The 23,838-nt window shown below is 39.7% G+C and overlaps 1 protein-coding gene across 1 annotated transcript; it reads left to right on the top strand.

The window, feature by feature from the left end:
• The first annotated feature begins 3,810 nt into the window (after positions 1-3,810).
• On the top strand, positions 3,811-5,515 carry LOC113334068 (clumping factor A-like). The gene is made up of 4 exons (XM_026580412.1): positions 3,811-4,004; positions 4,700-4,763; positions 4,838-5,041; positions 5,321-5,515. Exons 1-4 carry the CDS (start codon positions 3,811-3,813, stop codon positions 5,513-5,515), a joined length of 657 nt encoding a protein of 218 aa, XP_026436197.1.
• The last annotated feature ends 18,323 nt before the right edge of the window (positions 5,516-23,838 follow it).

Genomic DNA, 23,838 nt, shown 5'->3' on the forward strand with positions numbered 1-23,838 from the left:
GATGGTCTATGTGAGAATTAACCATGGAATGAAGGAGGACTGGCTACCAAAATCTCTTGAAGAGTTGGTGATTTGTTGATGAAAGAATGATTAAATGTTGGTTTAATCATTTATTCGAAAAATGCTCGTCTGAGCCTTAGGTGATAAAACCTAATTAATTATGGAGAAGTGAGAAACCGACCAAGGGTCATGAAACTTGCCCTGGATGGTCGTGGGATCGAATGATGATCACTTCATGAAATTCCAAAATTATTTGGAAGAGTTTTGGACCTAATATGTGCAATTGCGCAAATTAGGTCAAATCATGAAAATATGCGGGACTGGCTCATTGCGAACCAAAGAGCCAACCCTGGTCGGTCAAGGTAACATGCTCCGTCAACACGTCTGTGTCTCAGTCCTGAGAATTTTGATATTTTCTGGCGTGCGTTTGAGCAACCATTCGAGAAAATATGACAAAATCAGGGTTTTGTTGAAACTGAGGAAACTTCATGAGATGAAGGAAAATAATTATAAAATGAAGGAATGTTGAAGCGTGGGACCGCTGAGATCAAGGCATGGCCGGCCGGCCAGTGACCACGGTCCCGTGGTGCTTTTCCTAATTTTATATTATTTTTAATGAATTTATGAAAATATCATGAAATAAAGGAATTTGTTGAAATTAAGGAGTTTCCCTGAAGTGAAAGAGTTTCCATGGGATCAAGGAAGCAAATAATATTAAAAAATAATAAAATAAGGGCGTGTGAGATCGGCTGAGGCATGGCCGGCCGGCTGGGGCCCAGTCCCATGCGTTTTCCCTAATTTTATGTATTTTTATGTATTTTTTCCATGATTTGAAGGAATTTTCATAATTTGAGAGAAATACCATGAAATCAAAGAATTTCATGGGATCAAGGAAACCTTAAAATAATAATAATAAAATAAAAGGAGTGTGGGACCGGCTAGGGCATGGCCGGACGGCTTGGGCCCAGTCCCACGGGTATTCCTAATTTTATATTATATTTTTCATGGATTTATGAAAATACCATGAGATTAAGGAGTTTTCATGAGATTAGGAAAATAATAATAAAATAATGAGGAACCATGAGGTGTGGGGCCGGCCGGGATCAAGGCATGGACGGTTGGCCAATAATCACGTCCCCACAATGTTTTTCCCAATTTTATATTATTTCCTTGGTGCGAAGGAAACACCATGAAACTGAGGAGTTTCCTCAAAATGAAGGATATTTGTTCAAATGAAAGGATTTTCATAAGATCAAGGAAAATAACAAATATATGATAAAATATAAAGCTGGCGTGGGATTGGATACGGCACGGCCGGCCGGTCCATGACCCAATCCCTTGGCGTCTTGGTCAATATTTTAATTATTTATTATTTTCTTTCCTATTTTTCATAGGTTCATCGTTTCGTCGTATTTTGAAATACTCGTTCGTGCGGGATTGTTAGTGTATCATCGTTGAGTACACTTGTACCTTTTGAGCCCGGGCTTACTCAGAGGTAGCTCAGATGCCCGTGCATTGAATATTTATTACTAACCCATGGAATTCTGCTGGGAAGAACCATAGATTGAAGTAATGAAATATTGCGAAAATATTTGAATATTTTCGAAAATTCAGTGGATGAATCTAAGAATTTAAGAATAATTAATTGATGGCTCTATACTAGCAGAGCAAGCTGTCTAGGATCATTAATTATTCTGACATGAGCTTGCTGGAGCTTCATATCCTTTATATAGTCAGGAAAATTTGTTGTTTGTATCCTGAAGACGTTATCGCTCTAAACTAGCAGAGCAAGTTGTCTAGGAGCCGTCAATCTCGTGATTCTATAAAGAAATAATTACTGAAGTGTTCAGTATTCATTGAGATATGCCGTTGTCCAGCCGAGAGACTACATATCCGCATGTACTCTGAGAGAAAGTATTCTCAGTCAGAGATTCGACGAGAGACTCGTGTCTCAATACTTGCGTCTGATTGCTGGATCAGAAGTTCGTATAATTATGGGTTTACGATTTTAGCCTTTGTCGAAAATCCACCATCTACATTAAGTCCCCTGCTTAGTGATGAACAATTGTGTTCCTCAATCAGCATTGAATGGTGATTTTCTAGGTACAGACGAAAAATAAGTAATTGAACTTAGTCATAAGATAAGACATTACCGGATTTCGACCGAATGAGAGAACCATGGTTTGAGCGAAAACCCCAGTGGCATAATAGAGCGTCATCCAGCGAGCATAAATTAGTGTAGAACCGCTGATTCGATGGTGGAACCTTGGTCGATTTAGGATTCACGGGTCTGGGACCAAGAAGGAAATTCTTGTGGAATTAGGTTTTGGAAATAAAATTTGATATAAAAGGGAATTAATCCCTTTCCTTTTCTTTATTTTCCACGACCAGCACCTTCATCACCTCCCCACCACCTTCACGCCAGCAACAGGAGGAGAAAATTTTCACGTCGGTCGTCGGAGCACCGACCGCCGCCGCCTCCACCGTCCGGCCGGTGCCGACCAGGTACGATTTTTTTTGATGTTTGATGATGTGTAGATGAGACTCATGAAGTGATCATGTTGAAACCATATATTTGTGTATGTGAGTAGGATTTTTGTCGAAAAACCTTTGTTTTTTGAAAATGTATGGTCGTTTGATCGTTAGTTTTGAAAATTAACAATAATCCCTGATTTAAGAGAGATTTTTAATATATGTAGACCTAGGTCCAGTGATAAAGTTTAGTTTATGAGCTTTCATGTGAACCAAAGTTTTATCATAAAAGAAGTGAGTTTTCACAAAACCGAAATAAACCTTCGTTTTAGAGGATGACGATAGTACGGAGGAAAAGTTTTTTTTTCATACATGAACTTGTGTCCAGGGATAAAATTTTGTTTATAAGCTTTCATGTAAATCAAAACTTTATCTTATAAGGTGTGAGCTTTCACAAAATTGAAATAAACTTTCGTTTTAAAGACGAACCACAATACGAACGAAAAGAGTTTTTTTTTTTATATAAAATCATGGTCTATCCATGAAAAATATATTTGCATACAAAACCGTGACATGCTTTCACGGAAAAGAGTGTACTTTTTTTTGCGTGAGTTGTTACTCACTAAAAATAAAACGTGAGTTATTATTTCATGTTTTATAAACATATATTTTTAAAACTGACTTTTGAATAATGTTCAAAGTAAACAATTATTTATGATTAAATAATTTTTTAGTTTTCATAATTCCATGGTAAACGTTCACGCAGTGGAAATGTTCATGATTTTATGAAATATGAGTTTCGTTCGTCTTTTGCAGGTTTCGAAGAAACGAAAGAGTTTTGAGGTGTTTAACTCTCGCATTACTATCACTATTGTTAGTGGAATCGTAAAAAGGTAAGATTTAAGAATTACCATTTTTGCAGATGGATTTACTTGCGTGTTGGTAATTTTGTGCTCCCGGTTCTAGAAAATGTCAACTACCAACAACAATGATTACGATTATTGGTATTCCTCTTCCTCTTATAGCTCTTATGATGAGGATTCCAAAGCTCCTGTAGCCAAATCGAAAGCTAAGACCACTCATGATAAGGGAACGAAGCCTAGCATACCCTTGAATGATCGAAGGGTCACTTATGCTGAACTTATGAAGAGGAAGGCTGAAGATGATGAAGCAGGGTACCGTCAACGCGAAAAGGACCGAATTCGGCGTCGAATACAAGCGGATGAGGAGAGACGTCAATTTGATTCTGACGCTGATGCTTCCGAAGAGGAAGTTGAGTGGGTGTTTCCAGAGCGTAAGATCAAGCCTGACTGATATGAAAGGGAGTTCCGGAAGACCATGAAGCAAATTGAAGCTAAAGCTGAAGCGGAAGAAGATTCAGACTCGGCTGATGATTTTGATGCCTATCCAGACTTCATCGACGGTCCTGACGCTGATTCCGACGAAGAGGAAGACAGTGATGACAAATCTGATGATTCGGATGATGAGAAGGACAGTGATGACGAATCTGATAATTCGGACGAGTCTGGCGAGTAACTTTACTTCCATCTTCTTTTCTTTCTTAAATATTTGAACGTTCTTTATCCTTCATAGTAGACATCTCTTTGATTATTTGAACTTTGCTTCAGAGTTAGGGCTTTCTTCTGAATAATAAACATTTTGTTAATGTTGATTCCTTATGATTGAATGACATGGACCAATGTACATGCGCCTAAATCCATCATGATCTCCTTCGATGATTTCCGTCTTGTGAGAAGTACCATAGTACGGCCAAGAGACACATGACGTGCATAAAGCCGCGTGGCTATTTTCTGACTATGTCATTGTCAGCCCCCAGTGCGTTATTTTCCTCCGCGTCTTCAATATTGATCTTTGAAACTTAGGGTTTCAGTGAAACTCGTAACTGAATTGACTGTTCGCAGAAGATAAACATCCACTGTGTCTAATATATATATCTTCAAGACTTTGAGTCCATCATCTACGTGAATATTTCTTCCATTCCTGAGTCAGTTTCATTGTGAAGAGAAGTTTCGATCATCATACCTTGTTGTCACTATGTCGAGCAGCAGTATTTCTTCTCAAGATGATCCTCAGTCGAAGCGTGAAATAGAAGCGTCCATCTCAGTAAGTTGTATACTTGTTCGTCTTTGTTTGATCGAGATTATTGATCATAAGAAAACGATTCGTTGAAGGATAATTAGAAGAATCCTTCTTCTCATAATTCAAGGCCCAAGCGGACTGTTAGAGCCCCTGCCCGATACAGGTCAGCTCATGCTGAGGCTGGATCATCTGTAAGCAATCTTATAACTCTTGAAATTCCATTATGCTCAATTTCCGTGAAATTAAATACTTCTTCATGTCGCAGGCGAACGTCCGTGTCGTCGTTGATGCTAGAAGGAGGAGGAATGAAAAGTCTGTGACCGTGGTTGAGGTTGAAGGCAGCAGCAACCGAGTTGGTGAAGACTCTGCAGAATCTGTGGAGGTTGAAGACAGGGTTCACGATCGTGAATATCCAACATCTGGACTCTTGTTTGAAGCTCCTTTGATCAATACTTTCCTGGATAATGAGGTAGTCGGTGGATTCGTCATTCCCAAGTGTCATACGCTCCTTTACACTAAAATATGGAAAATATATAGGCATATTTCTACGACTGAAGTGTGGAAAGGTTTCCTACCAACCCTCTTGACTAAAGTTGCAGGACTGTTACCGGTCATTGAGGAGATGGACCAGATGCGCCTGCGAGATGTCAAGAATCAGGAATTGCATAGGTGGGATGAGATGATTTCGAACTGCGAGACCTTGCGGTTCAATGTAGTATGACTTCGTCATCGGCTCGAGATAATCAAGATTCATAAGGCGGCGGAGGCTGCTGATGCGATTTCTCTGACCACTGCTTTATTGGAGGAGGAGAAGATGTTCGCCTTGGAGTCGGCCCGGGTTGAGAAGGCGGTACGTGAGTTGAAGATGAAAACCAAAAGTTTCCAGAAGAAGCTTGACAGGGTTGCTTACAGAGATTACCCATTGTTGGATGGTTTTCTCTGAGTGAGCATTTATGATTGTTGTTTTTGAATAGGTTTAAGCTTCTGGTTAGGTGGAATAATTGATCATGATATGAAGGAATTTTGCTCATTTATGAAATGTTTAATGAACAAAGGAGCATTTGCACGCTCTTTGGAGGAATGAAAATTACATTTTTGAAAATGCTTGAAATGATGAAAAGGTAATTGCTTTCATGAATCAGGCGTAATAGGCTTTGAGCCATTTCCATTGATTATATTCCCTTCCACTCCTCCATCCACAGCTAAGATCCTGTAGTACCCACTGGATACTGCCTTGATGACTACATATGGTCCCTCCCATTTCGGAGAGAACTTGTGAGCGGACATATCTTGTTGAATGTGCTTTGTTGTCTTTAATACCAGATCTCCTACTTGAAATGTTCGAGGTCTTACCATTTTGTTGTAGGCCCTGGATCCTTTGTTTGTAGGTTTCTATGTATTTTTCCACCTTAGCTCTCCTTGACTCGAGCATGTCTAGTTCAGCGATTCTTGACTTGGATACTTCGGCCTCATCCCATTGTACTCCACTGGATGTTGCAATCCTTGCTGAAGGAATTTTGATTTCTGCTGGAAGTATGGCGTCTGCTCCGTAGACGAGGGAATATGGCGAAGTTCCGATTGAGCTCCTTGGTGCGGTTCGATAAGCCCATAGAGCCATAGGCAGCTGTTCATGCCACGTTCGAGGATTGTCATGAATTGTCCGACTGAGAATTCAATCAAAGTTTTGTTGGTGCTCTCCGCTTGTCCGTTTCCTTGGGGATAATATGGTGTGGAGAAGATTTGTTTGATGCGTATTCCTCGAGCAGTTCAGTCACATGTTTATTGGCGAAAGGAGTTCCATTATCAGTAACAATGTGTTTAGGAACACCGAATCTACATATTATGTGCTCTTTGATGAAGGCTGCAATCGTGACTCCGGTGGTGCTTCGAAGAGGAATCGCTTCAACCCACTTGGTGAAATACTCAGTTGCAGTGATGATATTCATGCTGCTTTGAAGATGCTGGATTGATCTTCCCGATGATATCCAGTCCCCAGCTGTAGAAGGGCCATGGACTATTCACAGAATTCAACGGGAGACAAGGAGTGTGGATAAGATTACCATGGATTTGGCATTGGTGACACCTCTGAACGTATGCAGCTGCATCGTCTTCCATGGTCGGCCAGTAATATTTCTCATGGACTTGAAGAAATAATTTTCTCTTTCCTTGATGTTCTCCATCGTGCATTTCCTTCAGAATTTTGGGATTTCATGTTCAGCTAAACATCTCAGTAAATTCCCACCAAAGCTTTTGCGGTATAAGATCCCGTCAAGAAAGACAAATCTCTTAGCTCTCTGAATGAGTTTGACTGCTTGCTTCTTTTCTGTTGGTAGTTCGTTGTCCCGGAGATGTTTGATGTAAGGCTCCCTCCAGTCCCCAGTGTTGTGGACTGTCAAAACCTCTAAGTGATGGGGAGGTGTCTGACAATTGGGACAAGATCCTTGTAGAGCCCTTGCTTGAGCTTCCATGGAAGGCCAGTAGTATCCTGCCCTCTGAAGCCTTCTGTAAAGTGTTACTACTAGTGTTTGTCCGCAGATTTCTTCATGTATGCGCTTGAGTTGTTCTTCCTTCGTCGTTTCCAAGGCACCGTGATAGGGATCCATCAGGGTTTCGGTAATACAGCGCCCCGTGAAGCAGGAAATAATTCTTCAATTCTTTGAGGCTGATTTTGCCTTCTGAAATAGAGCTGCTCAATTCATGAATGATGGTGCTCGCCAATCGTCTGTTGAAATGTCTTCTTGAGTGAGCCAGGTAGACGACACAGTACGCCTCTGTACAGTGATTGTTTTCTCTGCCCCTTCGAACTGCAGCTTAGAAGCGAGAGTTGCTAGGCAGTCGGCATGCCTGTTGTTGGTCCGTCCAGTATGGACGATCGTGGCATCAGCAAAATGAGTTAATAGTCGCTGAGCTTCGGTTCGGAATGGAGCGAGCGTGATTTCCTTGAGAGAGTATGCTCCATTCATCTGATTGACCAGTAACTTTGAATCTCCTCTTATTTCAAGGTGTGTCGCTCCTGCTTGCTTAGCCAGGGACAATCCTAATAAGAAGGCTTCATATTCTGCTGAATTATTGGTGCAGTGGAAATCCAACTTGAACGAATGTGAGAAAACTTCACCAGATGGGGACACCAGCATTATGCCCGCTCCTCCGGTGTCATTTCTAGGGATGGCGGATCCATCAAAGTTTAGAAGCCATGTTTCTTCTTTGATAACTAAGATATCTGAAAATTCACAAGGTACATCCTCGTGTAATGTTGTCGTATCTTCTCCTGGAAAAGCAGCGAGCAAGTCTGCAACTGCTTGGCCTTTGATCGCTTTAGGCGGCGTGCAAGCTATGTCAAATTCCGACATCTGGAGTAGCCACTTCGCTGGTCTCCCTATCAAGGCTGCATTTGATAGCAGGAACTTTATAAGATCAACTTTGGAAACGAGTACGACCCTGTTAGACAGTAAATAATGCCTGAATTTCTGGATTGCATGTACTAATACTAGACATGCCCTTTCAGCCTTTGGATATTGGAGTTGAGCGTCTCTCATTGTGCGACTGAAGTAGTAGATTGGTCGTTAGATGCCTTCGTCGTCTTCTTGAGAAAAGAGTGCTCCGATAGCAACGTCACTGGAGGCTGTGTAAAGAATTAGCGGTCGTCCCTGTACTGGAGACTTCATGACAGCAGGTGACAATAGTATCTGCAGTATCTTATGGAAGGCTTCTTGTTGAACGACTGTCCAGGTGAAACTTGCTCCTTTCTTTAGTAGAGGGGTGAATGAGGCAATGAGTTGAGTCAATCCAGGAATAAAGCGTCGAATACAATTTACCTTGCCCATAAAACTCTGTAGTTCCTTCACGGTGCGTGGAGGAGGCATGGTGGTGATATCTTTCGTCTTGTCCGGATCGACTATGATTCTTTCGGATGTGACTAGGAATCCTAAAAACTTTCCAGAGGAAATACCAAAAGCGCACTTCAAAGGTTTCATCTTTAATTTGTATTCTCTGCATCTCTCGAATATTTGTCTCAGGACTTCGAGGTGAGACGTTCGAGTCTTCGATTTTACTACCACATCATCGACGTAGTCTTCCACTTGTTTGTGCATCATGTCGTGGAATATGGCAGTCATGGCTCGTTGATAAGTGGCACCTGAATTCTTTAATCCAAAGGGCATCACAGTGTAGTGGAAGTTCCCAATGGGAGTACGGAATGCAGTCTTGTTGGCGTCATGCTCATACATCTTGATCTGGTTGTATCCGCTGTAACCATCCATGAATGAGAACATACCGTGGCCACTGGTTGCGTCGACGATCATATCAATGTTGGGTAGAGGAAAATCATCCTTTGGACAACATTTATTCAGGTTCCTGAAGTCGACACAACATCTGATTTGACCATTTTTCTTCTTGACAGGAACAACATTTGCCAGCCACGTTGGATGTTGAATAGGCTTGATGAATCCTGTTGCTAGTAGTTTCTGGATCTCGACTTTGATTTGCTCCTCGACTTCGTGTCTAAATTGCCTAGGAGGTTATTTGACAGCTTCGTAGCCAGGAACGAGGTGCAGGTAGTGGGTGACCAGTTTGTCGTCTAGACCGGGCATTTCCTCATACGTCCAGGCGAAAACATCTTGATATTCTTTCAACAGCTTTATCAACTCCGCTCCTCTGATGACAGTGCTGAACTAATCAGGATTGGCCTTGGATCATCCTGAGTCCCAATATTGATTGTCTCGATATCATCGGTGGTAGAGTCAGTGTCGTCTTGTAATTGTCATGGGGAGTCTTGAACCTCTTCTTCGAGTGACGGTTCGTTCTGACATGATTCTTCAGGGTGGGGAGACTTTTCATCATTCTCCCCGATTAATTCCTAATCTTCCCGTCGGCGATAAACGATCCTCCCCTCCGCATCACGGCTGGTAATGAAGTTTGATCCTGGAGTTGAAACTTGATCATTAAGGCGTTTAACCGGTGTAGTAGATGACTTAATCTCCTTAGCATCTGAGGATGATGGCTTGTCGGCGATCTTTTCGATAGCCTTCCAACGTGGAAGTGGTATGCTGCAAACCTTTCTTGGAGGCTCTGGGATGCTCTTTTGAGATTCAAGGAATTGAGCATCGTAGACAGGAGCATAAGGAGATGACGAAGCTGATATGCGAACGATCTAGTTGTTGAGTAGTGCCTTCATGCATTGATGGTACGTGGAAGAGACCACCTTGTTATCATGGAGCCATGGGCGCCCAAGTATCATGTGATCGTCGGGCTCTTGTTCGATCACACGGAACTTGACTTTTGACTGAATAGGCCGACCTTTAAATCGATGTATGCATAACCATATGTATGGATCTGACTTCCTTCAAAGCCTGTCATCAGGATAGGGTGCCGGACAATCTTGTGCTGTGGGAATCTGGCCGTCTTGAGAGTCTTCATAGTGACAATATTTGTAGAAGCACCTGTATCAACGAGAAATCTCTTGAATTCATAGTCTCTGATGAAGCCAATCACGTACAGGTCTCGATTGTGTCCTTCGTCTGCCATGCGGTCTTCTTCTCCAAAAGTGATGTTGTTGATTGAATGGTCAGACATCATCGGCGTTTCCTCAGTTGTTAGGTGATAGACGCATTTATGTGTCTAATTTGTCCCAATTGTATATATTGTTAGTGCTCAATTTTGTACTTATTTGGTTATTTTATGTCTTTGTAGGTGTTTTTGGATAAATAAGCTTTTGCAGCGAAATTGGCTCAAAATGTGGCATTTGAACCTCCGTAGATAACGTACCAGAAGCACCCCAGAAGTATGCCAGAGACACCCCGGAGGAACCCCGAAAAAGTGTTAAAAACATCCCAAAAAAATTACTAAAGGCACCAAAGGGACAAGTGTTATGCGGACCCCAGCACCCTGGATAAGGGGTAACCTAATTACTAGGGGGAGGTCACCTTCACTTTTTGAATTTTGAAATTGGCGGGAAAAGAGAAACATCTCTGGAAGATTTGTTGTGCGTGATTTGGAGGAGCTTGAGGTCGACTAAACCTCTGATTTTCATAGGATAGACTCCTTATGGGTCTAGGAATCTAATATGGGTGTTGGAAACGATTAACTTGGGCTCAATCGACGGGTTTTCACCTCAACAGCAAAATACGGAAAGTCACGTGTGTGACTTGTTTTAGGAAATTCTAGAGAGACTAAAGAGTTATAAACCTTCCCAAAGATTCATATATATCTAAGAAAGAGTTTAGAATCAAAAGGAAAGCTCATAAACGCGTAGAAACTCTAAAACACGAAATTGCCGCAACTTTGCCGTGAAGAGAAAGGAAGAGATTTTGGAAGATTCTGGAGAGATTTAATCGGTCTTTTTGATATAAATAGATTGGTTGGGTCATATAGAAGAGGTGTCGAAAATTTGGGAACCTTAGGAGAGCCATAGAAGAAGAAATCAGAGTTTGATCAAAATATTTTTCTGCTGCTGCTGCTGAAGAACACGAAGAAAAGACCCTCACTGACAATCGTTCCTCAACAGTGACAACGACCAGCGGATGACGGTCTTAAAACAACAGCGTAGCAACAATTTTATTTTATCGTTCTTCTGTAACCCTTTCTGGCAGTCTTAAACTCACTGATTTAGCACTATTTCATCTTTTAATCAACTTTTGGGCTATAAACATGTATTTTGAGCAATTGATTAATATGAGGAGCTAAACCCAAACACTGGGATGAGGGAGGAAGCCCTATTTCAAGGTGTGGTAATTCTAATAATTCTTTTATGACTATTTGCATTGATTTTTAATCGATTTATGATTTTTATTGAATGGGTATGATTTCGTTTGATGGTGTATGCTTGGTCTATGTATTTTTGATACATCATGATTTTGATTTACAATCATTGCTTTTTAAAAATCTACTTTTTGGCAAAGAATAAGAGTCCATATTTTTAATATTTGATCTATAATTGATTGGAATTATTATTTGAATCACATGAATGAAATTTGGTGGAATCCTGAGTCTCAGTCTCTCTCGACATTGTGACAAACCTTTTGTATATATATTTTCTATTTTTATTTTAAGTCTAGAACCCAATCTTATCAAGTCCGAGTTGAACGATCTTTACTACCACTTTCAAAACTACATCAATTTTTGGCGCCGCCGACGCGGATTTGTATTAGGTTTTAGGTTTTAGATTTATTTTATTTCTTTTAGAATTTTTGTTCTCTTTTACGCCTTTGCTATTTTTTGATTCTTTTCAGGTTTTGTGCGAAGCTACAAGGAAAGAAAAAGTGCTATAAAAGGAAAGCATCGCCAAAGAAGGAAAGAAAAGAGGAATCCGAAAGGAGTGAAGAAGGATATTTTGTATATAGTTATTTTGGTTTAATTTTAGAAACTGTAAATAGGGTTTTATTTTTTGTAATTTTCTTTTTATTTTTGGATACTTTTTGGACTGGGAGATTATTATTTTTAAACCCTACGGAAGGGTTGGTTTAAATAAAAACTGTGTGCAGAGAAGGACGGTGATTACGATATCGCCTCGGCCCCTCGGGTTCGTACATGACATAGGAATCGTGGCCCGAGTCGACTTCAGCGGTTCTTCGCCCGTCTGGTATGGGAGGTAAGTTTTTCGAAACACCCGCGAATCCCCTGTCAGCGGGTTTACTTTCCTAGTAAAGGGAAAGGACTGGCCATACAAGATAAGGGTTCGGATTTCATCACCATTCTCTTCTTTCCCGCCTTAGGAAAACGAAACCAAACGCGAACCTAAGCCTAAAATTTTGACTAGAACGAGACTGATAGGGTAACGAGCTTAATAGGAAAGTCGTTCGAAGAATATTGGTTACTCTTTTGAGCATACTTCGAAGTTCATGATAGTTTTTGTGAGTTGAATGCGTGATTGCGCCGCCTTGTAACCGGTGAGGCCTTGGGTATCAAAGCTCCACTGAGCTTTCCTCACCTCGATTCAACTTACTTTGACTCGGATTGATTCTAGAGGGGTTTGCTCATATTTTTACGAGTTCCTTTTCGAAAGAATAGAAGCTGGTCTAGAAACAATCTAAGTGGAACCATCATGCTTTTTGTTTGCTAGAAAATTAGGTTTGATTTGGTTGAGTCAGCCTTGTTTTGTGTTTGCATAGAATTCCCTACCTTATTCTGTTGCACGCCTGAACGTAAAAGAGACGCCCTAGGTAGATTTGTTAAAGAGAAACCTAGTAGTTCTAAGCGTCTTGATTACCTCAATTTAGAAATTCCGATTCGTGAAAATTCCGTTTGTGAACGTCCGTTTGAGGAAAGAATCCCTGATAGTCCAATAGCGCCAGAAATGGCAACTTTGAAAGCCTTGTTGAATCCTCTAGGACTACTCGTCCCTCGTGTATCAGGTTACCTGAAACTGAAGCAAATTATGAACTTAAGCCTGGAACCTTACAGTTGCTCCCAATCTTTTTAGGAAAAGAAAATGAAAACCCCTATTTCCATGTTAGGGACTTTGAGGAAATCTGTAGTACCCTGAAAATTAGAAACCTTGATGATGATGCTTTAAAACTCAGGTTATTCCCCTTTTCCTTAAAAGATAAAGCCAAGTCGTGGCTGTATAGTTTGTCTTCCGAATCAATTGAAACCTATGAACAACTTACATCTGCCTTTTTGAACAAGTTTTTCCCTAGGCACAAAACCTCGTCTATTAGGACGCAAGTCTGCACGTTTACACAACAGGAGGGAGAATCTTTGTATAGGTATTTGGAAAGGTTCAATGATTTATTAGCTCAATGTCCTCATAATGGTTTAGAAAAGGTTAGGTTATTTCAGATCCTTTATGAGGGTTTAGATTATCCCACCACAACTACAGTAGAGTCCATGTGTATAGGTGGGTTTGAAAACCAAACAGTTGATGATGCGATGACATATTTGCATGAAATCGCCGAAAAGACCCAACAATGAGAAAGCAATAGGGTACCCCAGAAAACAATTCTTCTAGGCAGAGGAAACGTTAATAGGGTAGAAGGAAGCTTTGAATCAGATGCCAAAATTGCTGCTATAACGAAAAGGTTAGAAGCTTTAGAAGTGGGTCACACTAGTGGTAGATTGGAGCCTTTTTGGGAAGGCCAGAATAATGAAGAGCAAGCCAATGATCTCTATAATAACACTAGGTATGATAACCGTCAGAAGTTTGACCCATATTCAGAAACCTATAATCCTGGTTAGAGAAACCATCTGAATCTTTCATGGTCTAAAGGCTAGAGTCTAGGTCAGTTTAGTAATTCTAATGCTCCCCCATTTTTTGGTTACACTAAGAATTCATCAGGCCCAGAAAATAAAACGACTAGCTTAGAGGAATCTATTAAGATGTTAGCAAAAACTCAGGATATGTTAGCACAGAGCCAAATTAGTTTTCAGCGGGAAACCAAGCAGAACTTTCAAACTAATGCTCAGAGCCTTGCTAAGCTAGAACTTCAAGTCGGCCAAATAGCTAAGAACTTAAGTGAGAGAGGTAACGGAAGTCTCCATAGTCAGACTACCCCCAACCCTAGAGGAGTTCATGAAGTAGGTGCAAAACCATTTAATCAAGTGAATTCTGTCACAACCCTTAGGAGTGGTAAAACGGTAGACAATAGGGTAGTCATGCCTAATAGTGTACATACTGTAGATCCACCTTCTAGTTCCCAAGATGATCCCCAGAAGAAGCCACTAACTGAAGAAACCGATAAAATTTCTAGCGATGCCAATGTGGTTCCCGACAGGTCTCATTTTGTACCCAAAGCCCCATATCCACAGTTGTTAGTTCCAACAAAGAGAGAGTTGACTTTCAACGAAATACTAGAGATATTTAAGCAGGTAAACATTAACATCCCTTTATTAGAAGCAATTAGGCAAATGCCTGCTTATGCCAAGTTCCTTAAGGACCTTTGTACACGAAAGCGTAAGCTTAATGTCCATAAGAAAGCCTTTTTAGCTGTTCAGGTAAGTTCAATCCTTCTGAACCAAACAACCCCTAAGTATAAAGACCCTGGATGCCCCACCATATCTTGTGTGATCGGTAATTATTCAGTAGATAAGGCATTGCTTGACTTAGGAGCTAGTGTGAACTTACTCCCTTATCATGTATACAACCAACTAGATCTTGGTAAGTTGAAACCGACTAAAATGACATTACAATTAGATGATAGGTCTGTCAAAATACCTCGTGGTGTCATAGAGGATGTTCTGATTGAGGTTGATAAATTTATTTATCCAGTGGATTTTGTTCTAGATACTCAGCATGTTCAGGATCTTAGTGCTCAAATACCAGTGATTTTAGGTCGCCCATTTTTAGCCACAGCTAACGCTGTCATCAACTGTAGGACCGGACTTATGAACATATCATTTGGTAATATGACCACTGAACTAAATGTCTTTAATGTTAATAAACAACCTTCCGATGATTTAGAAGAAGTGAATATGATTAGCACTTTAGCTCAGGATCTAACTCAGGATAATAGGGATGACACTTTATTTGGTGATTCCTTAGATGAACTTGATGAGGAAATTATCTTAAGTCAGTTAGGTGACCAAACTTTTGAACTAGAAGAATCTCTTGAATACTTTAGAGACTCTACGGACCCTGAGATTCAAGCCATAGTGCTAGGCCTTACGGAGAGTAATGTTGACCCTAAGTTTGGGGGTAATGAACTAAAAGAAGCTCTTGAGTATTTTAAAGACTCTGAGGATCCAGAAATTCAAGCAATAGTTAGAGGTTTGTCCGAGAATACTGACTACCCAAAGTTTGGGGGTAGTAATGGTCAATTATCTCCATTAGAAGTCCCTAACTTTGGATTCGAGCCTAGTGTACCTAAGGTATTACTTGAGTCACTTCCGACTCCGCAACCGGATCCTCCTGATATTGTCCAGGAGGAAATTCTAAAGACTTGTTGTTCGAATGAGTCAATTTGTCAAGACACTCATATGAAGCCCAAATGGGCACAACAGAAAAACTCAGTTGTCTTGCAGGAAACCGTGGATAAGGATGTCCTATGTCTGTTCATTTTTCTGATTTGGTGCAGTTGTCTGATAATTGTGGCAATTTTATTTGCTTTTGTTGACCCACAGTTTTTTCGACTATTGATATATGATTTGAAAGGTAATTAGCCATTTTGTGTTATTTGACGTCTCGCTGAAGACTTTAAATGTAGCAATATTTGGGAGGTAACCCAATCTCATGCAACATGGTAATATCTTTCCTTATCTCATTTGCTTCAAATGGTAACAGTTTCTCCTTGTTCATGCTTTTAATTTTATCTTTAGAACATTGAGGACAATGTTAGATTTAAGTTTGGGGGTATGGGAGAAACTTTTTAGTTGCAGTATGAATAAATAAACTCCAGAGCTTAGAAATTTATGCCTATTTAGGATTGCACTAACTAATCTAAGTGGATGGAAGCATGTTGGTAGTAGGAGTTGAGGAACCAATCTGATTAGATGGCAACATCTAAAGAGTCTATTCATAAAAGCACAGAGCTCAGGTGTTAGAAATAACATGATCGTTTCACCATATCTCGTTGAGTCCTTTTCACTTCTATTTTTATTTTGTTTTGTTTTTAAACTATGTTTCTCTAAGTGATTAGGTGGGGTCCACGATTCAAGTTGTTACCAATGCTAGGGTGAATTAGAGTGATTGAGATACCAAAAAAAGAAAAAGAAGTTGAAAAAAAAGTGATGAAGAAAAAAAATTTTGAGACCAGACCATTTGACCAAAAGGAATAAATTCAATAAAGTCGACCACTGGTACCCTTGTATATGCTAGTTGTGTTGACCTAGAGTTAGGTTATCGACCACTGGTTCCCTTGTATATGCCAGTGTGTTGATATTAGTCATACTAGTATCTCAGTCAATTAGGATAGGTTCATTTTGGCGGAGGCCTTCAGACAGATATGGGAAACGCCGTTCACTTAGTAAACATCAAAACCATCTATGTTTTTCTATATCCATATCTTAATCTATCCATGTGATTGGTTTGACTCCGAATATTGATGTCCATAGTGCAACTATCTGAGTAGAGCTCTGTCACTTATATATGACTTTTAGTATGCTTGAGTACAAACTCGTGTACATCAATTGGAATTTCGCATCAGGGTACTTCCTCTTGTAGTCAATAAGTATGCGAACCAAGGAGATTCTTTAGTGCCTTCCAAGGTTCGTTGTAGATAGATAGGGTCTGGAGTATTAAGGTTTTGTGGGTATATCTCTAGTAAGCCCTCCCGAGACTATAACTCGGCCACTAGGGACACCTAGGGGTTTAAAGGCTTATTGCATACGCTAAATGCAATCGACGATGCCTGCGACAGTGAGTTAGGATTTTCTTTTGTAGTTTTGATTTGCTCGGGACTAGCAAATAATAAGTTTGGGGGTATTTGATAGACGCATTTATGTGTCTAATTTGTCCCAATTGTATATATTGTTAGTGCTCGATTTTGTACTTATTTGGTTATTTTATGTCTTTGTAGGTGTTTTTGGAGAAATAAGCTTTTGCGACGAAATTGGCTCAAAATGTGGCATTTGAACCTCCGTAGATAACGTACCAGAAGCACCCCAGAAGTATGCCAGAGAGACCCCAGAAATACCCCGGAGGAACCCCGAAAAAGTGTCGAAAACATCCCAGAAAAATTACTAAAGGCACCCAAGGGACAAGTGTTATCCGGACCCCAGCACCCTGGATAAGGGGTAGCCTAATTACTAGGGGGAGGTCACCTTCACCTTTTGAATTTTGAAATTGGCGGGAAAAGAGAAACATCTCTGGAAGATTTGTTGTGCGTGATTTGGAGGAGTTTTAGGTCGACTAAACCTCTGATTTTCATAGGATAGACTCCTTATAGGTCTAGGAATCTAATATGGGTGTTGGAAACGATTAACTTGGGCTCAATCGACGGGTTTTCACCTCAACAGCAAAATACGGAAAGTCACGTGTGTGACTTGTTTTAGGAAATTCTAGAGAGACTAAAGAGTTATAAACCTTCCCAAAGATTCATATATATCTAAGAAAGAGTTTAGAATCAAAAGGAAAGCTCATAAACGCGTAGAAACTCTAAAACACGAAATTGCCGCAACTTTGCCGTGAAGAGAAAGGAAGAGATTTTGGAAGATTCTGGAGAGATTTAATCGGTCTTTTTGATATAAATAGATTGGTTGGGTCATATAGAAGAGGTGTCGAAAATTTGGGAACCTTAGGAGAGCCATAGAAGAAGAAATCAGAGTTTGATCAAAATATTTTTCTGCTGCTGCTGCTGAAGAACACGAAGAAAAGACCCTCACTGACAATCGTTCCTCAACAGTGACAACGACCAGCGGATGACGGTCTTAAAACAACAGCGTATCAACAATTTTATTTTATCGTTCTTCTGTGACCCTTTCTGGCAGTCTTAAACTCACTGATTTAGCACTATTTCATCTTTTAATCAACTTTTGGGCTATAAACATGTATTTTGAGCAATTGATTAATATGAGGAGCTAAACCCAAACACTGGGATGAGGGAGGAAGCCCTATTTCAAGGTGTGGTAATTCTAATAATTCTTTTATGACTATTTGCATTGATTTTTAATCGATTTATGATTTTTATTGAATGGGTGTGATTTCGTTTGATGGTGTATGCTTGGTCTATGTATTTTTGATACATCATGATTTTGATTTACAATCATTGCTTTTTAAAAATCTACTTTTTGGCAAAGAATAAGAGTCCATATTTTTAATATTTGATCTATAATTGATTGGAATTATTATTTGAATCACATGAATGGAATTTGGTGGAATCCTGAGTCTCAGTCTCTCTCGACATTGTGACAAACCTTTTTTATATATATTTTCTATTTTTATTTTAAGTCTAGAACCCAATCTTATCAAGTCCGAGTTGAACGAACTTTACTACCACTTTCAAAACTACATCATTAGGCACGACGGGGTCAGAGGTATGTCTGACGATATCTGGTTGAGTGCAGCGAATGTACTCGTACGTTGATCTCTGGAGAAGTGTAGAAGCTCACATAAACTTTCGATCAGATGTGAAACTTCTTGGTCTACCGGATTTTCGTAAGTAGTGAAGCTGTTGGTTTGAGGGGTATCGTTGGCAGTAGCGCTGGGATGATCTACCACTTCTGCTCCCAAGAGTTTTGTCAATTCTACCATACAATTGAAGAGTTCATCGATTGCCTCCTTCAATCTATTGATGCTCCTAGTCAGAATTTCTTGCCTCCGTGAAAATTCAGACAATGATGGGATTCCTCCGTCGAACGCATCAATAGAGGGAAAAAGAGTAGTAAAATAGGAGTGACGAACATTACCAGAGTCGTTCGGACGAGCGCGAGGAATGTCGCCATTTGAAATACTCTAGTTAGGGTTTGGAGCTTCTTATGAAGACCTAAGACCAACCATCTTGTGAAAGCTTGAGATTGCAACCGAGAGAATGATCTCCCACTGTGGTCGCCAATCTGTGGATGGGGCAACACGATTTGATGGTTTTCACGGGATTGAGGAGGCGATCGTACGGAGGAGACTCCTTGAACCGAGCGAAATGTTCAACCTCACACAGATGCACTGTAAGAAGGGAGTGATTTGAATTCGAGAGATCAATCTGTAGTACTCCGTCCTAAACCAAGACAAGGCCGATACAGAGTAAATTCGATCACAAGACAGGACGGGTTGATCTGTAGGAGGGAAGCTGAGAAATGTGTGGAATCAATGGTAATCAAAGATTGTGGGTGTGTTGTGAATTCTGAATAAGATAATTTCTGAATGATTGAATCTCTGCTGAGAGTAATTACTCATATGTTTAGTTAATCTCGTGTTGTCTATGAGACGTGAGATCGTTGTTCTTGTATATTCAATCATGATTTCAGAGACTTATTTATATTGCTGGAATTGTAGACACCATGATCCCCTGAAGTGTGACAGTTGATGGAATCAAAGAGTGGGAAAATTGAAATCGTGTTTGAAACCAGTTGCTCATCGTGCGGAGACGTGGTCGATTTTCCATCCACTACTTTGTTAACTACTTCAACTGATTGCACGACTTGCTCGCATTTCATCGTGTGTATGAACACACGTGACGTAGACCGCCAGACCAAAACCCTAGTTGATATCCCTCCAAGTGACACGATTGATGTCTCGTGGTTAATTAGTCAGTTGTTGAATTCATGACTTTATGGGACGACGAGTCCATGTATTTGCTGAGTCGAACATGATTTTTCAAAATGTCCTAAGACTCATGAATTGAACGTGTCTGTTGAGACAGAGGTATAATTCTCACGTTGAGGTGAGAAAGTATTTCTCATCTGAGGAATTGTTGAATATTGATAGTTGAACAAATATTCCTTGGTTTGAGCAAATATTGCTCATCTGAGCAACTGTTGCTCGTCTGATGAATTTATTGGTAGCGTGACCAAAATAAAACATTAATTAGTATAATGGTAGTTGAACCGAGCATAATAAATAAGAATATTGATCATGATATCGTCGTAAAGTTATTAGTGTTCGAGTCGAGAATTATGATCCTTGGACTCAGAAACCCTAATTTGATCAATTGATGACCAATTGATGGTTTATTTGAGAATTAACCATGGAATGAAGGAAGACCGACTACATGAGATCGTGGGTCGATTATGTAGCGTCCATATGCCCGCGTGAGAAAAATACCAAGATCTCTTGAAGAGTTGGTGATTTGTTGATGAAAGAATGATTAAATGCTGGTTTTAATCATTTATTCGAAAAATGCTCGTCTAAGCCTTAAGTGATAAAACCTAATTAATTATGGAGAAGTGAGAGACCGACCAAGGGGTCATGAAACCGGCCCTGGATGGTCGTGGGATCGAATGATGATCACTTCATGAAATTCCAAAATTATTTGGAAGAGTTTTGGACCTAATATGTGCAATTGCGCAAATTAGGTCAAATCATGAAAATATGCGGGACTGGCTCATTGCGAGCCAAAGAGCCAACCCTGGTCGGTCAAGGTAACATGCTCACGTCCGTGTCCGTGTCCCAGTCCTGAGAATTTTGATATTTTCTGGCGTGCGTTTGAGCAACCATTCGAGAAAATATGACAAAATCAGGGTTTTGCTGAAACTGAGGAAACTTCATGAGATGAAGGAAAATAATTATAAAATGAAGGAATGTTGAAGAGTGGGACCGCTGAGGTCAAGGCATGGCCGGCCGGCCAGTGACCAGGGTCCCGTGGTGCTTTTCCTAATTTTATATTATTTTTCATGAATTTATGAAAATATCATGAAATTAAGGAATTTGTTGAAATTAAGGAGTTTCCTTGAAGTGAAAGAGTTTCCATTGGATCAAGGAAGCAAATAATGTTAAAAAATAATAAAATAAGGGCGTGTGGGACCGGTTGAGGCATGGCGGCCAGCTGGGGCCCGGTCCCGTGCGTTTTCCCTAATTTTATGTATTTTTTCCATGATTAGAAGGAATTTTCATAATTTGAGAGAAAAACCATGAAATCAAAGAATTTCATGGGATCAAGGAAACCTTAAAATAATAATAATAAAATAAAGGGAGTATGGGACCGGCTAGGGCATGGCCGTCCGGCTTGGCCCGGTCCTACGGGTTTCCCTAATTTTATATTATATTTTTCATGGATTTATGAAAATACCATGAGATTAAGGAGTTTTCATGAGATTAGGAAAATAATAATAAAATAATGAGGAACCATGAGGTGTGGGGCCGGCCGGGATCAAGACATGGCCGGTTGGCCAATAATCACGACCCCACAATGTTTTTCCAAATTTTATATTATTTCCTTGGTGCGAAGGAAACACCAAGAAACTGATGAGTTTCCTCAAAACGAAGGATATTTATTCAAATGAAAGGATTTTCATAAGATCAAGGAAAATAACAAAAATATGATAAAATATAAAACTGGCGTCGCATTAGCCACGGCACGGCCGGACGTTCGATGAGCCGGACGTTCGATGAGCCCAATCCCTTGGCGCCTTGGTCAATATTTTAATTATTTATTATTTTATTTCCTATTTTGCATAGGTTTATCATTTCGTCGTATTTTGAAATACTCGTTCGTGCGGTGATTGTTAGTGTATCATCGTTGAGTACACTTGCACCTTTTGAGCCGGGGTTTACTCAGAGGTAGCTCAGATGCCCGTGCGTTGAATATTTATTACTAACCCATTGAATTTTGCTGGGAAGAACCATAGATTGAAGTAATGAAATATTGCGAAAATATTTGAATATTTTCGGAAATTCAGTGGATGAATCCAAGAATTTAAGAATAATTAACTGATGGCTCTATACTAGCAGAGAAAGCTGTCTAGGAGCATTAATTATTCTGACATGAGCTTTCTGGAGCTTCATATCCTTTATATAGTCAGGGAAAACTTGTTGTTTGTATCCTGAAGACGTTATCGCTCTATACTAGCAGAGCAAGCTGTCTAGGAGCCGTCAATCTCGTGATTCTATATAGAAATAATTACTGAAGTGTTCAGTATTCATTGAGATTTGTCGTTGTCCATCCGAGAGACTACATATCCGCATGTACTCTGAGAGAAAGTATTCTCAGTCAGAGATTCGGTGAGAGACTCGTGTCTCAATACTTGCGTCTGATTGCTGGATCAGAAGTTCGTATAATTATGGGTTTACAATTTTAGCCTTTGTCCAAAATCCACCATCTACAATTTTCCAAGATTTGTTCTTTAAGAGATGGTTAGGTTAGGGTTTGTTAAAGAAGAAAAATAAGAAATTAGGTCTTCGAGATTTGCTGAACTAATAGATAATTAAGGTTTGTTCATACAGAGGTAGACTTTTAAATGAGGTTTAATGTCATTTTTATTAGTTGAGTTTGTCAAAAAAAAATACAACTTAGCTCTGCTGTCCAGATGAATGGTTCGGCCGATAACTAGTTAGGCGAACCTATATTTTCAAAAAACTTAGGTTCGTCTGACAAATTATCAGTCGAACTTCACTATGTACTGACGAATTTAGGTTCGCGTGATTCGAACAAAAAATTTAATAGCCGAACTAAGTGTGTTTTTTAACAAAGTGAAGTTCGGCTATCATTTTCATGTTTAATTGCCAGCCGAACTGTTTTTCTGAAACACAAAAAAAAAAAAAAAAGATCTAGGTTCCAATATACGGATCTGAAGCTAAATTTCTTTGTGCAACACTTCACTCATTTTAATCAATGATCAAAGATATATGAATCAACAACTAATCACCGACGAAAAATAAAATCAAAATTGTTTGATTAACGATTAGATTAGGTTAGGAATGAAAAATGATTTTTTATTTTGAAAATAATTTTGGATTTTGGTTAGTTTAGGTTTATATTTTAAATTTAGGTGAAGGGTATTTAAGTAATTTAACATAATTGAGCAGGTAGGTGTTATTGTTTTTCTTTTTTGATCGGCAAAAATATAGATTAGAGAAAGTCATCAGAAATGGCTAAAGAGTACAAAGAAGGAAACCGAAGGAACTCCAAAAACCCCAAAAACAGTGGTGACAAAACCCAAACCTGAAACCCCAAAGAAAATAGTCTCCGGAAGCTAAAAAGTATCCCAATTCACAAGACAACCGGGTGCTTTGGAAATAATGGTGATGAGGAAAAAAAAAAAAGAGAGAGGGAATGGCTTTCCATATAAAGAGACGGATGTGGAGATGTATATTGGGGTTGTAATGTTGGCTGTTGTCTCACGTCGCTTAAGCTGCAAGAAATAAAAAGTTAATAAATCAGCTATATAATAGGCCAGTTTGTAAGAGAAATAAAGGAAACAATATGAATCTCAGTAACTTTTTTTTACTTTTTATAGTCAAAATAATAGAACTGTAGTCCGATGATTGACCAGGAAATCCAGTTGCACAGTTGAAGCCGTGTAAGTGGAGTATGTCCCAGCACCAGAGCAGCATCAGAAGCCCGTGTCAGAAGGAAGAGAAATGAAGATATGCAACTCGAGAACATTACTTCATTATGCTTCTCTATCAATAGAAAAACATACAAGATTGACGAGAAGAAACATTTACGTACTCTCTGGATCACCAAAAAAGTCAAATTACTAAGTGTAGTGTCTGTTTCGCCTCTGGCGTGTGGCTTATGTGTTTTCTCAGTTTAGCAATCAGGTCTATTTCTGGCGACATCTGAGTTGTAGAAGGTATGGTACAACACATAAGCTTGTTGGTCTGGTGTTCAAATTCTGACGCATGCGCAGTTGTATAAGTTGCGCAAGAGTGCAATCAACATCCTATCAGACAAATAATAATGAACAGTGTATTAATGCATGATCACAATACTGCAGATTGAAAACATATCGTGTACTCATAAG

Source organism: Papaver somniferum, unplaced genomic scaffold (assembly GCF_003573695.1).
Source record: "Papaver somniferum cultivar HN1 unplaced genomic scaffold, ASM357369v1 unplaced-scaffold_135, whole genome shotgun sequence".
Lineage (NCBI taxonomy): Eukaryota > Viridiplantae > Streptophyta > Magnoliopsida > Ranunculales > Papaveraceae > Papaver > Papaver somniferum.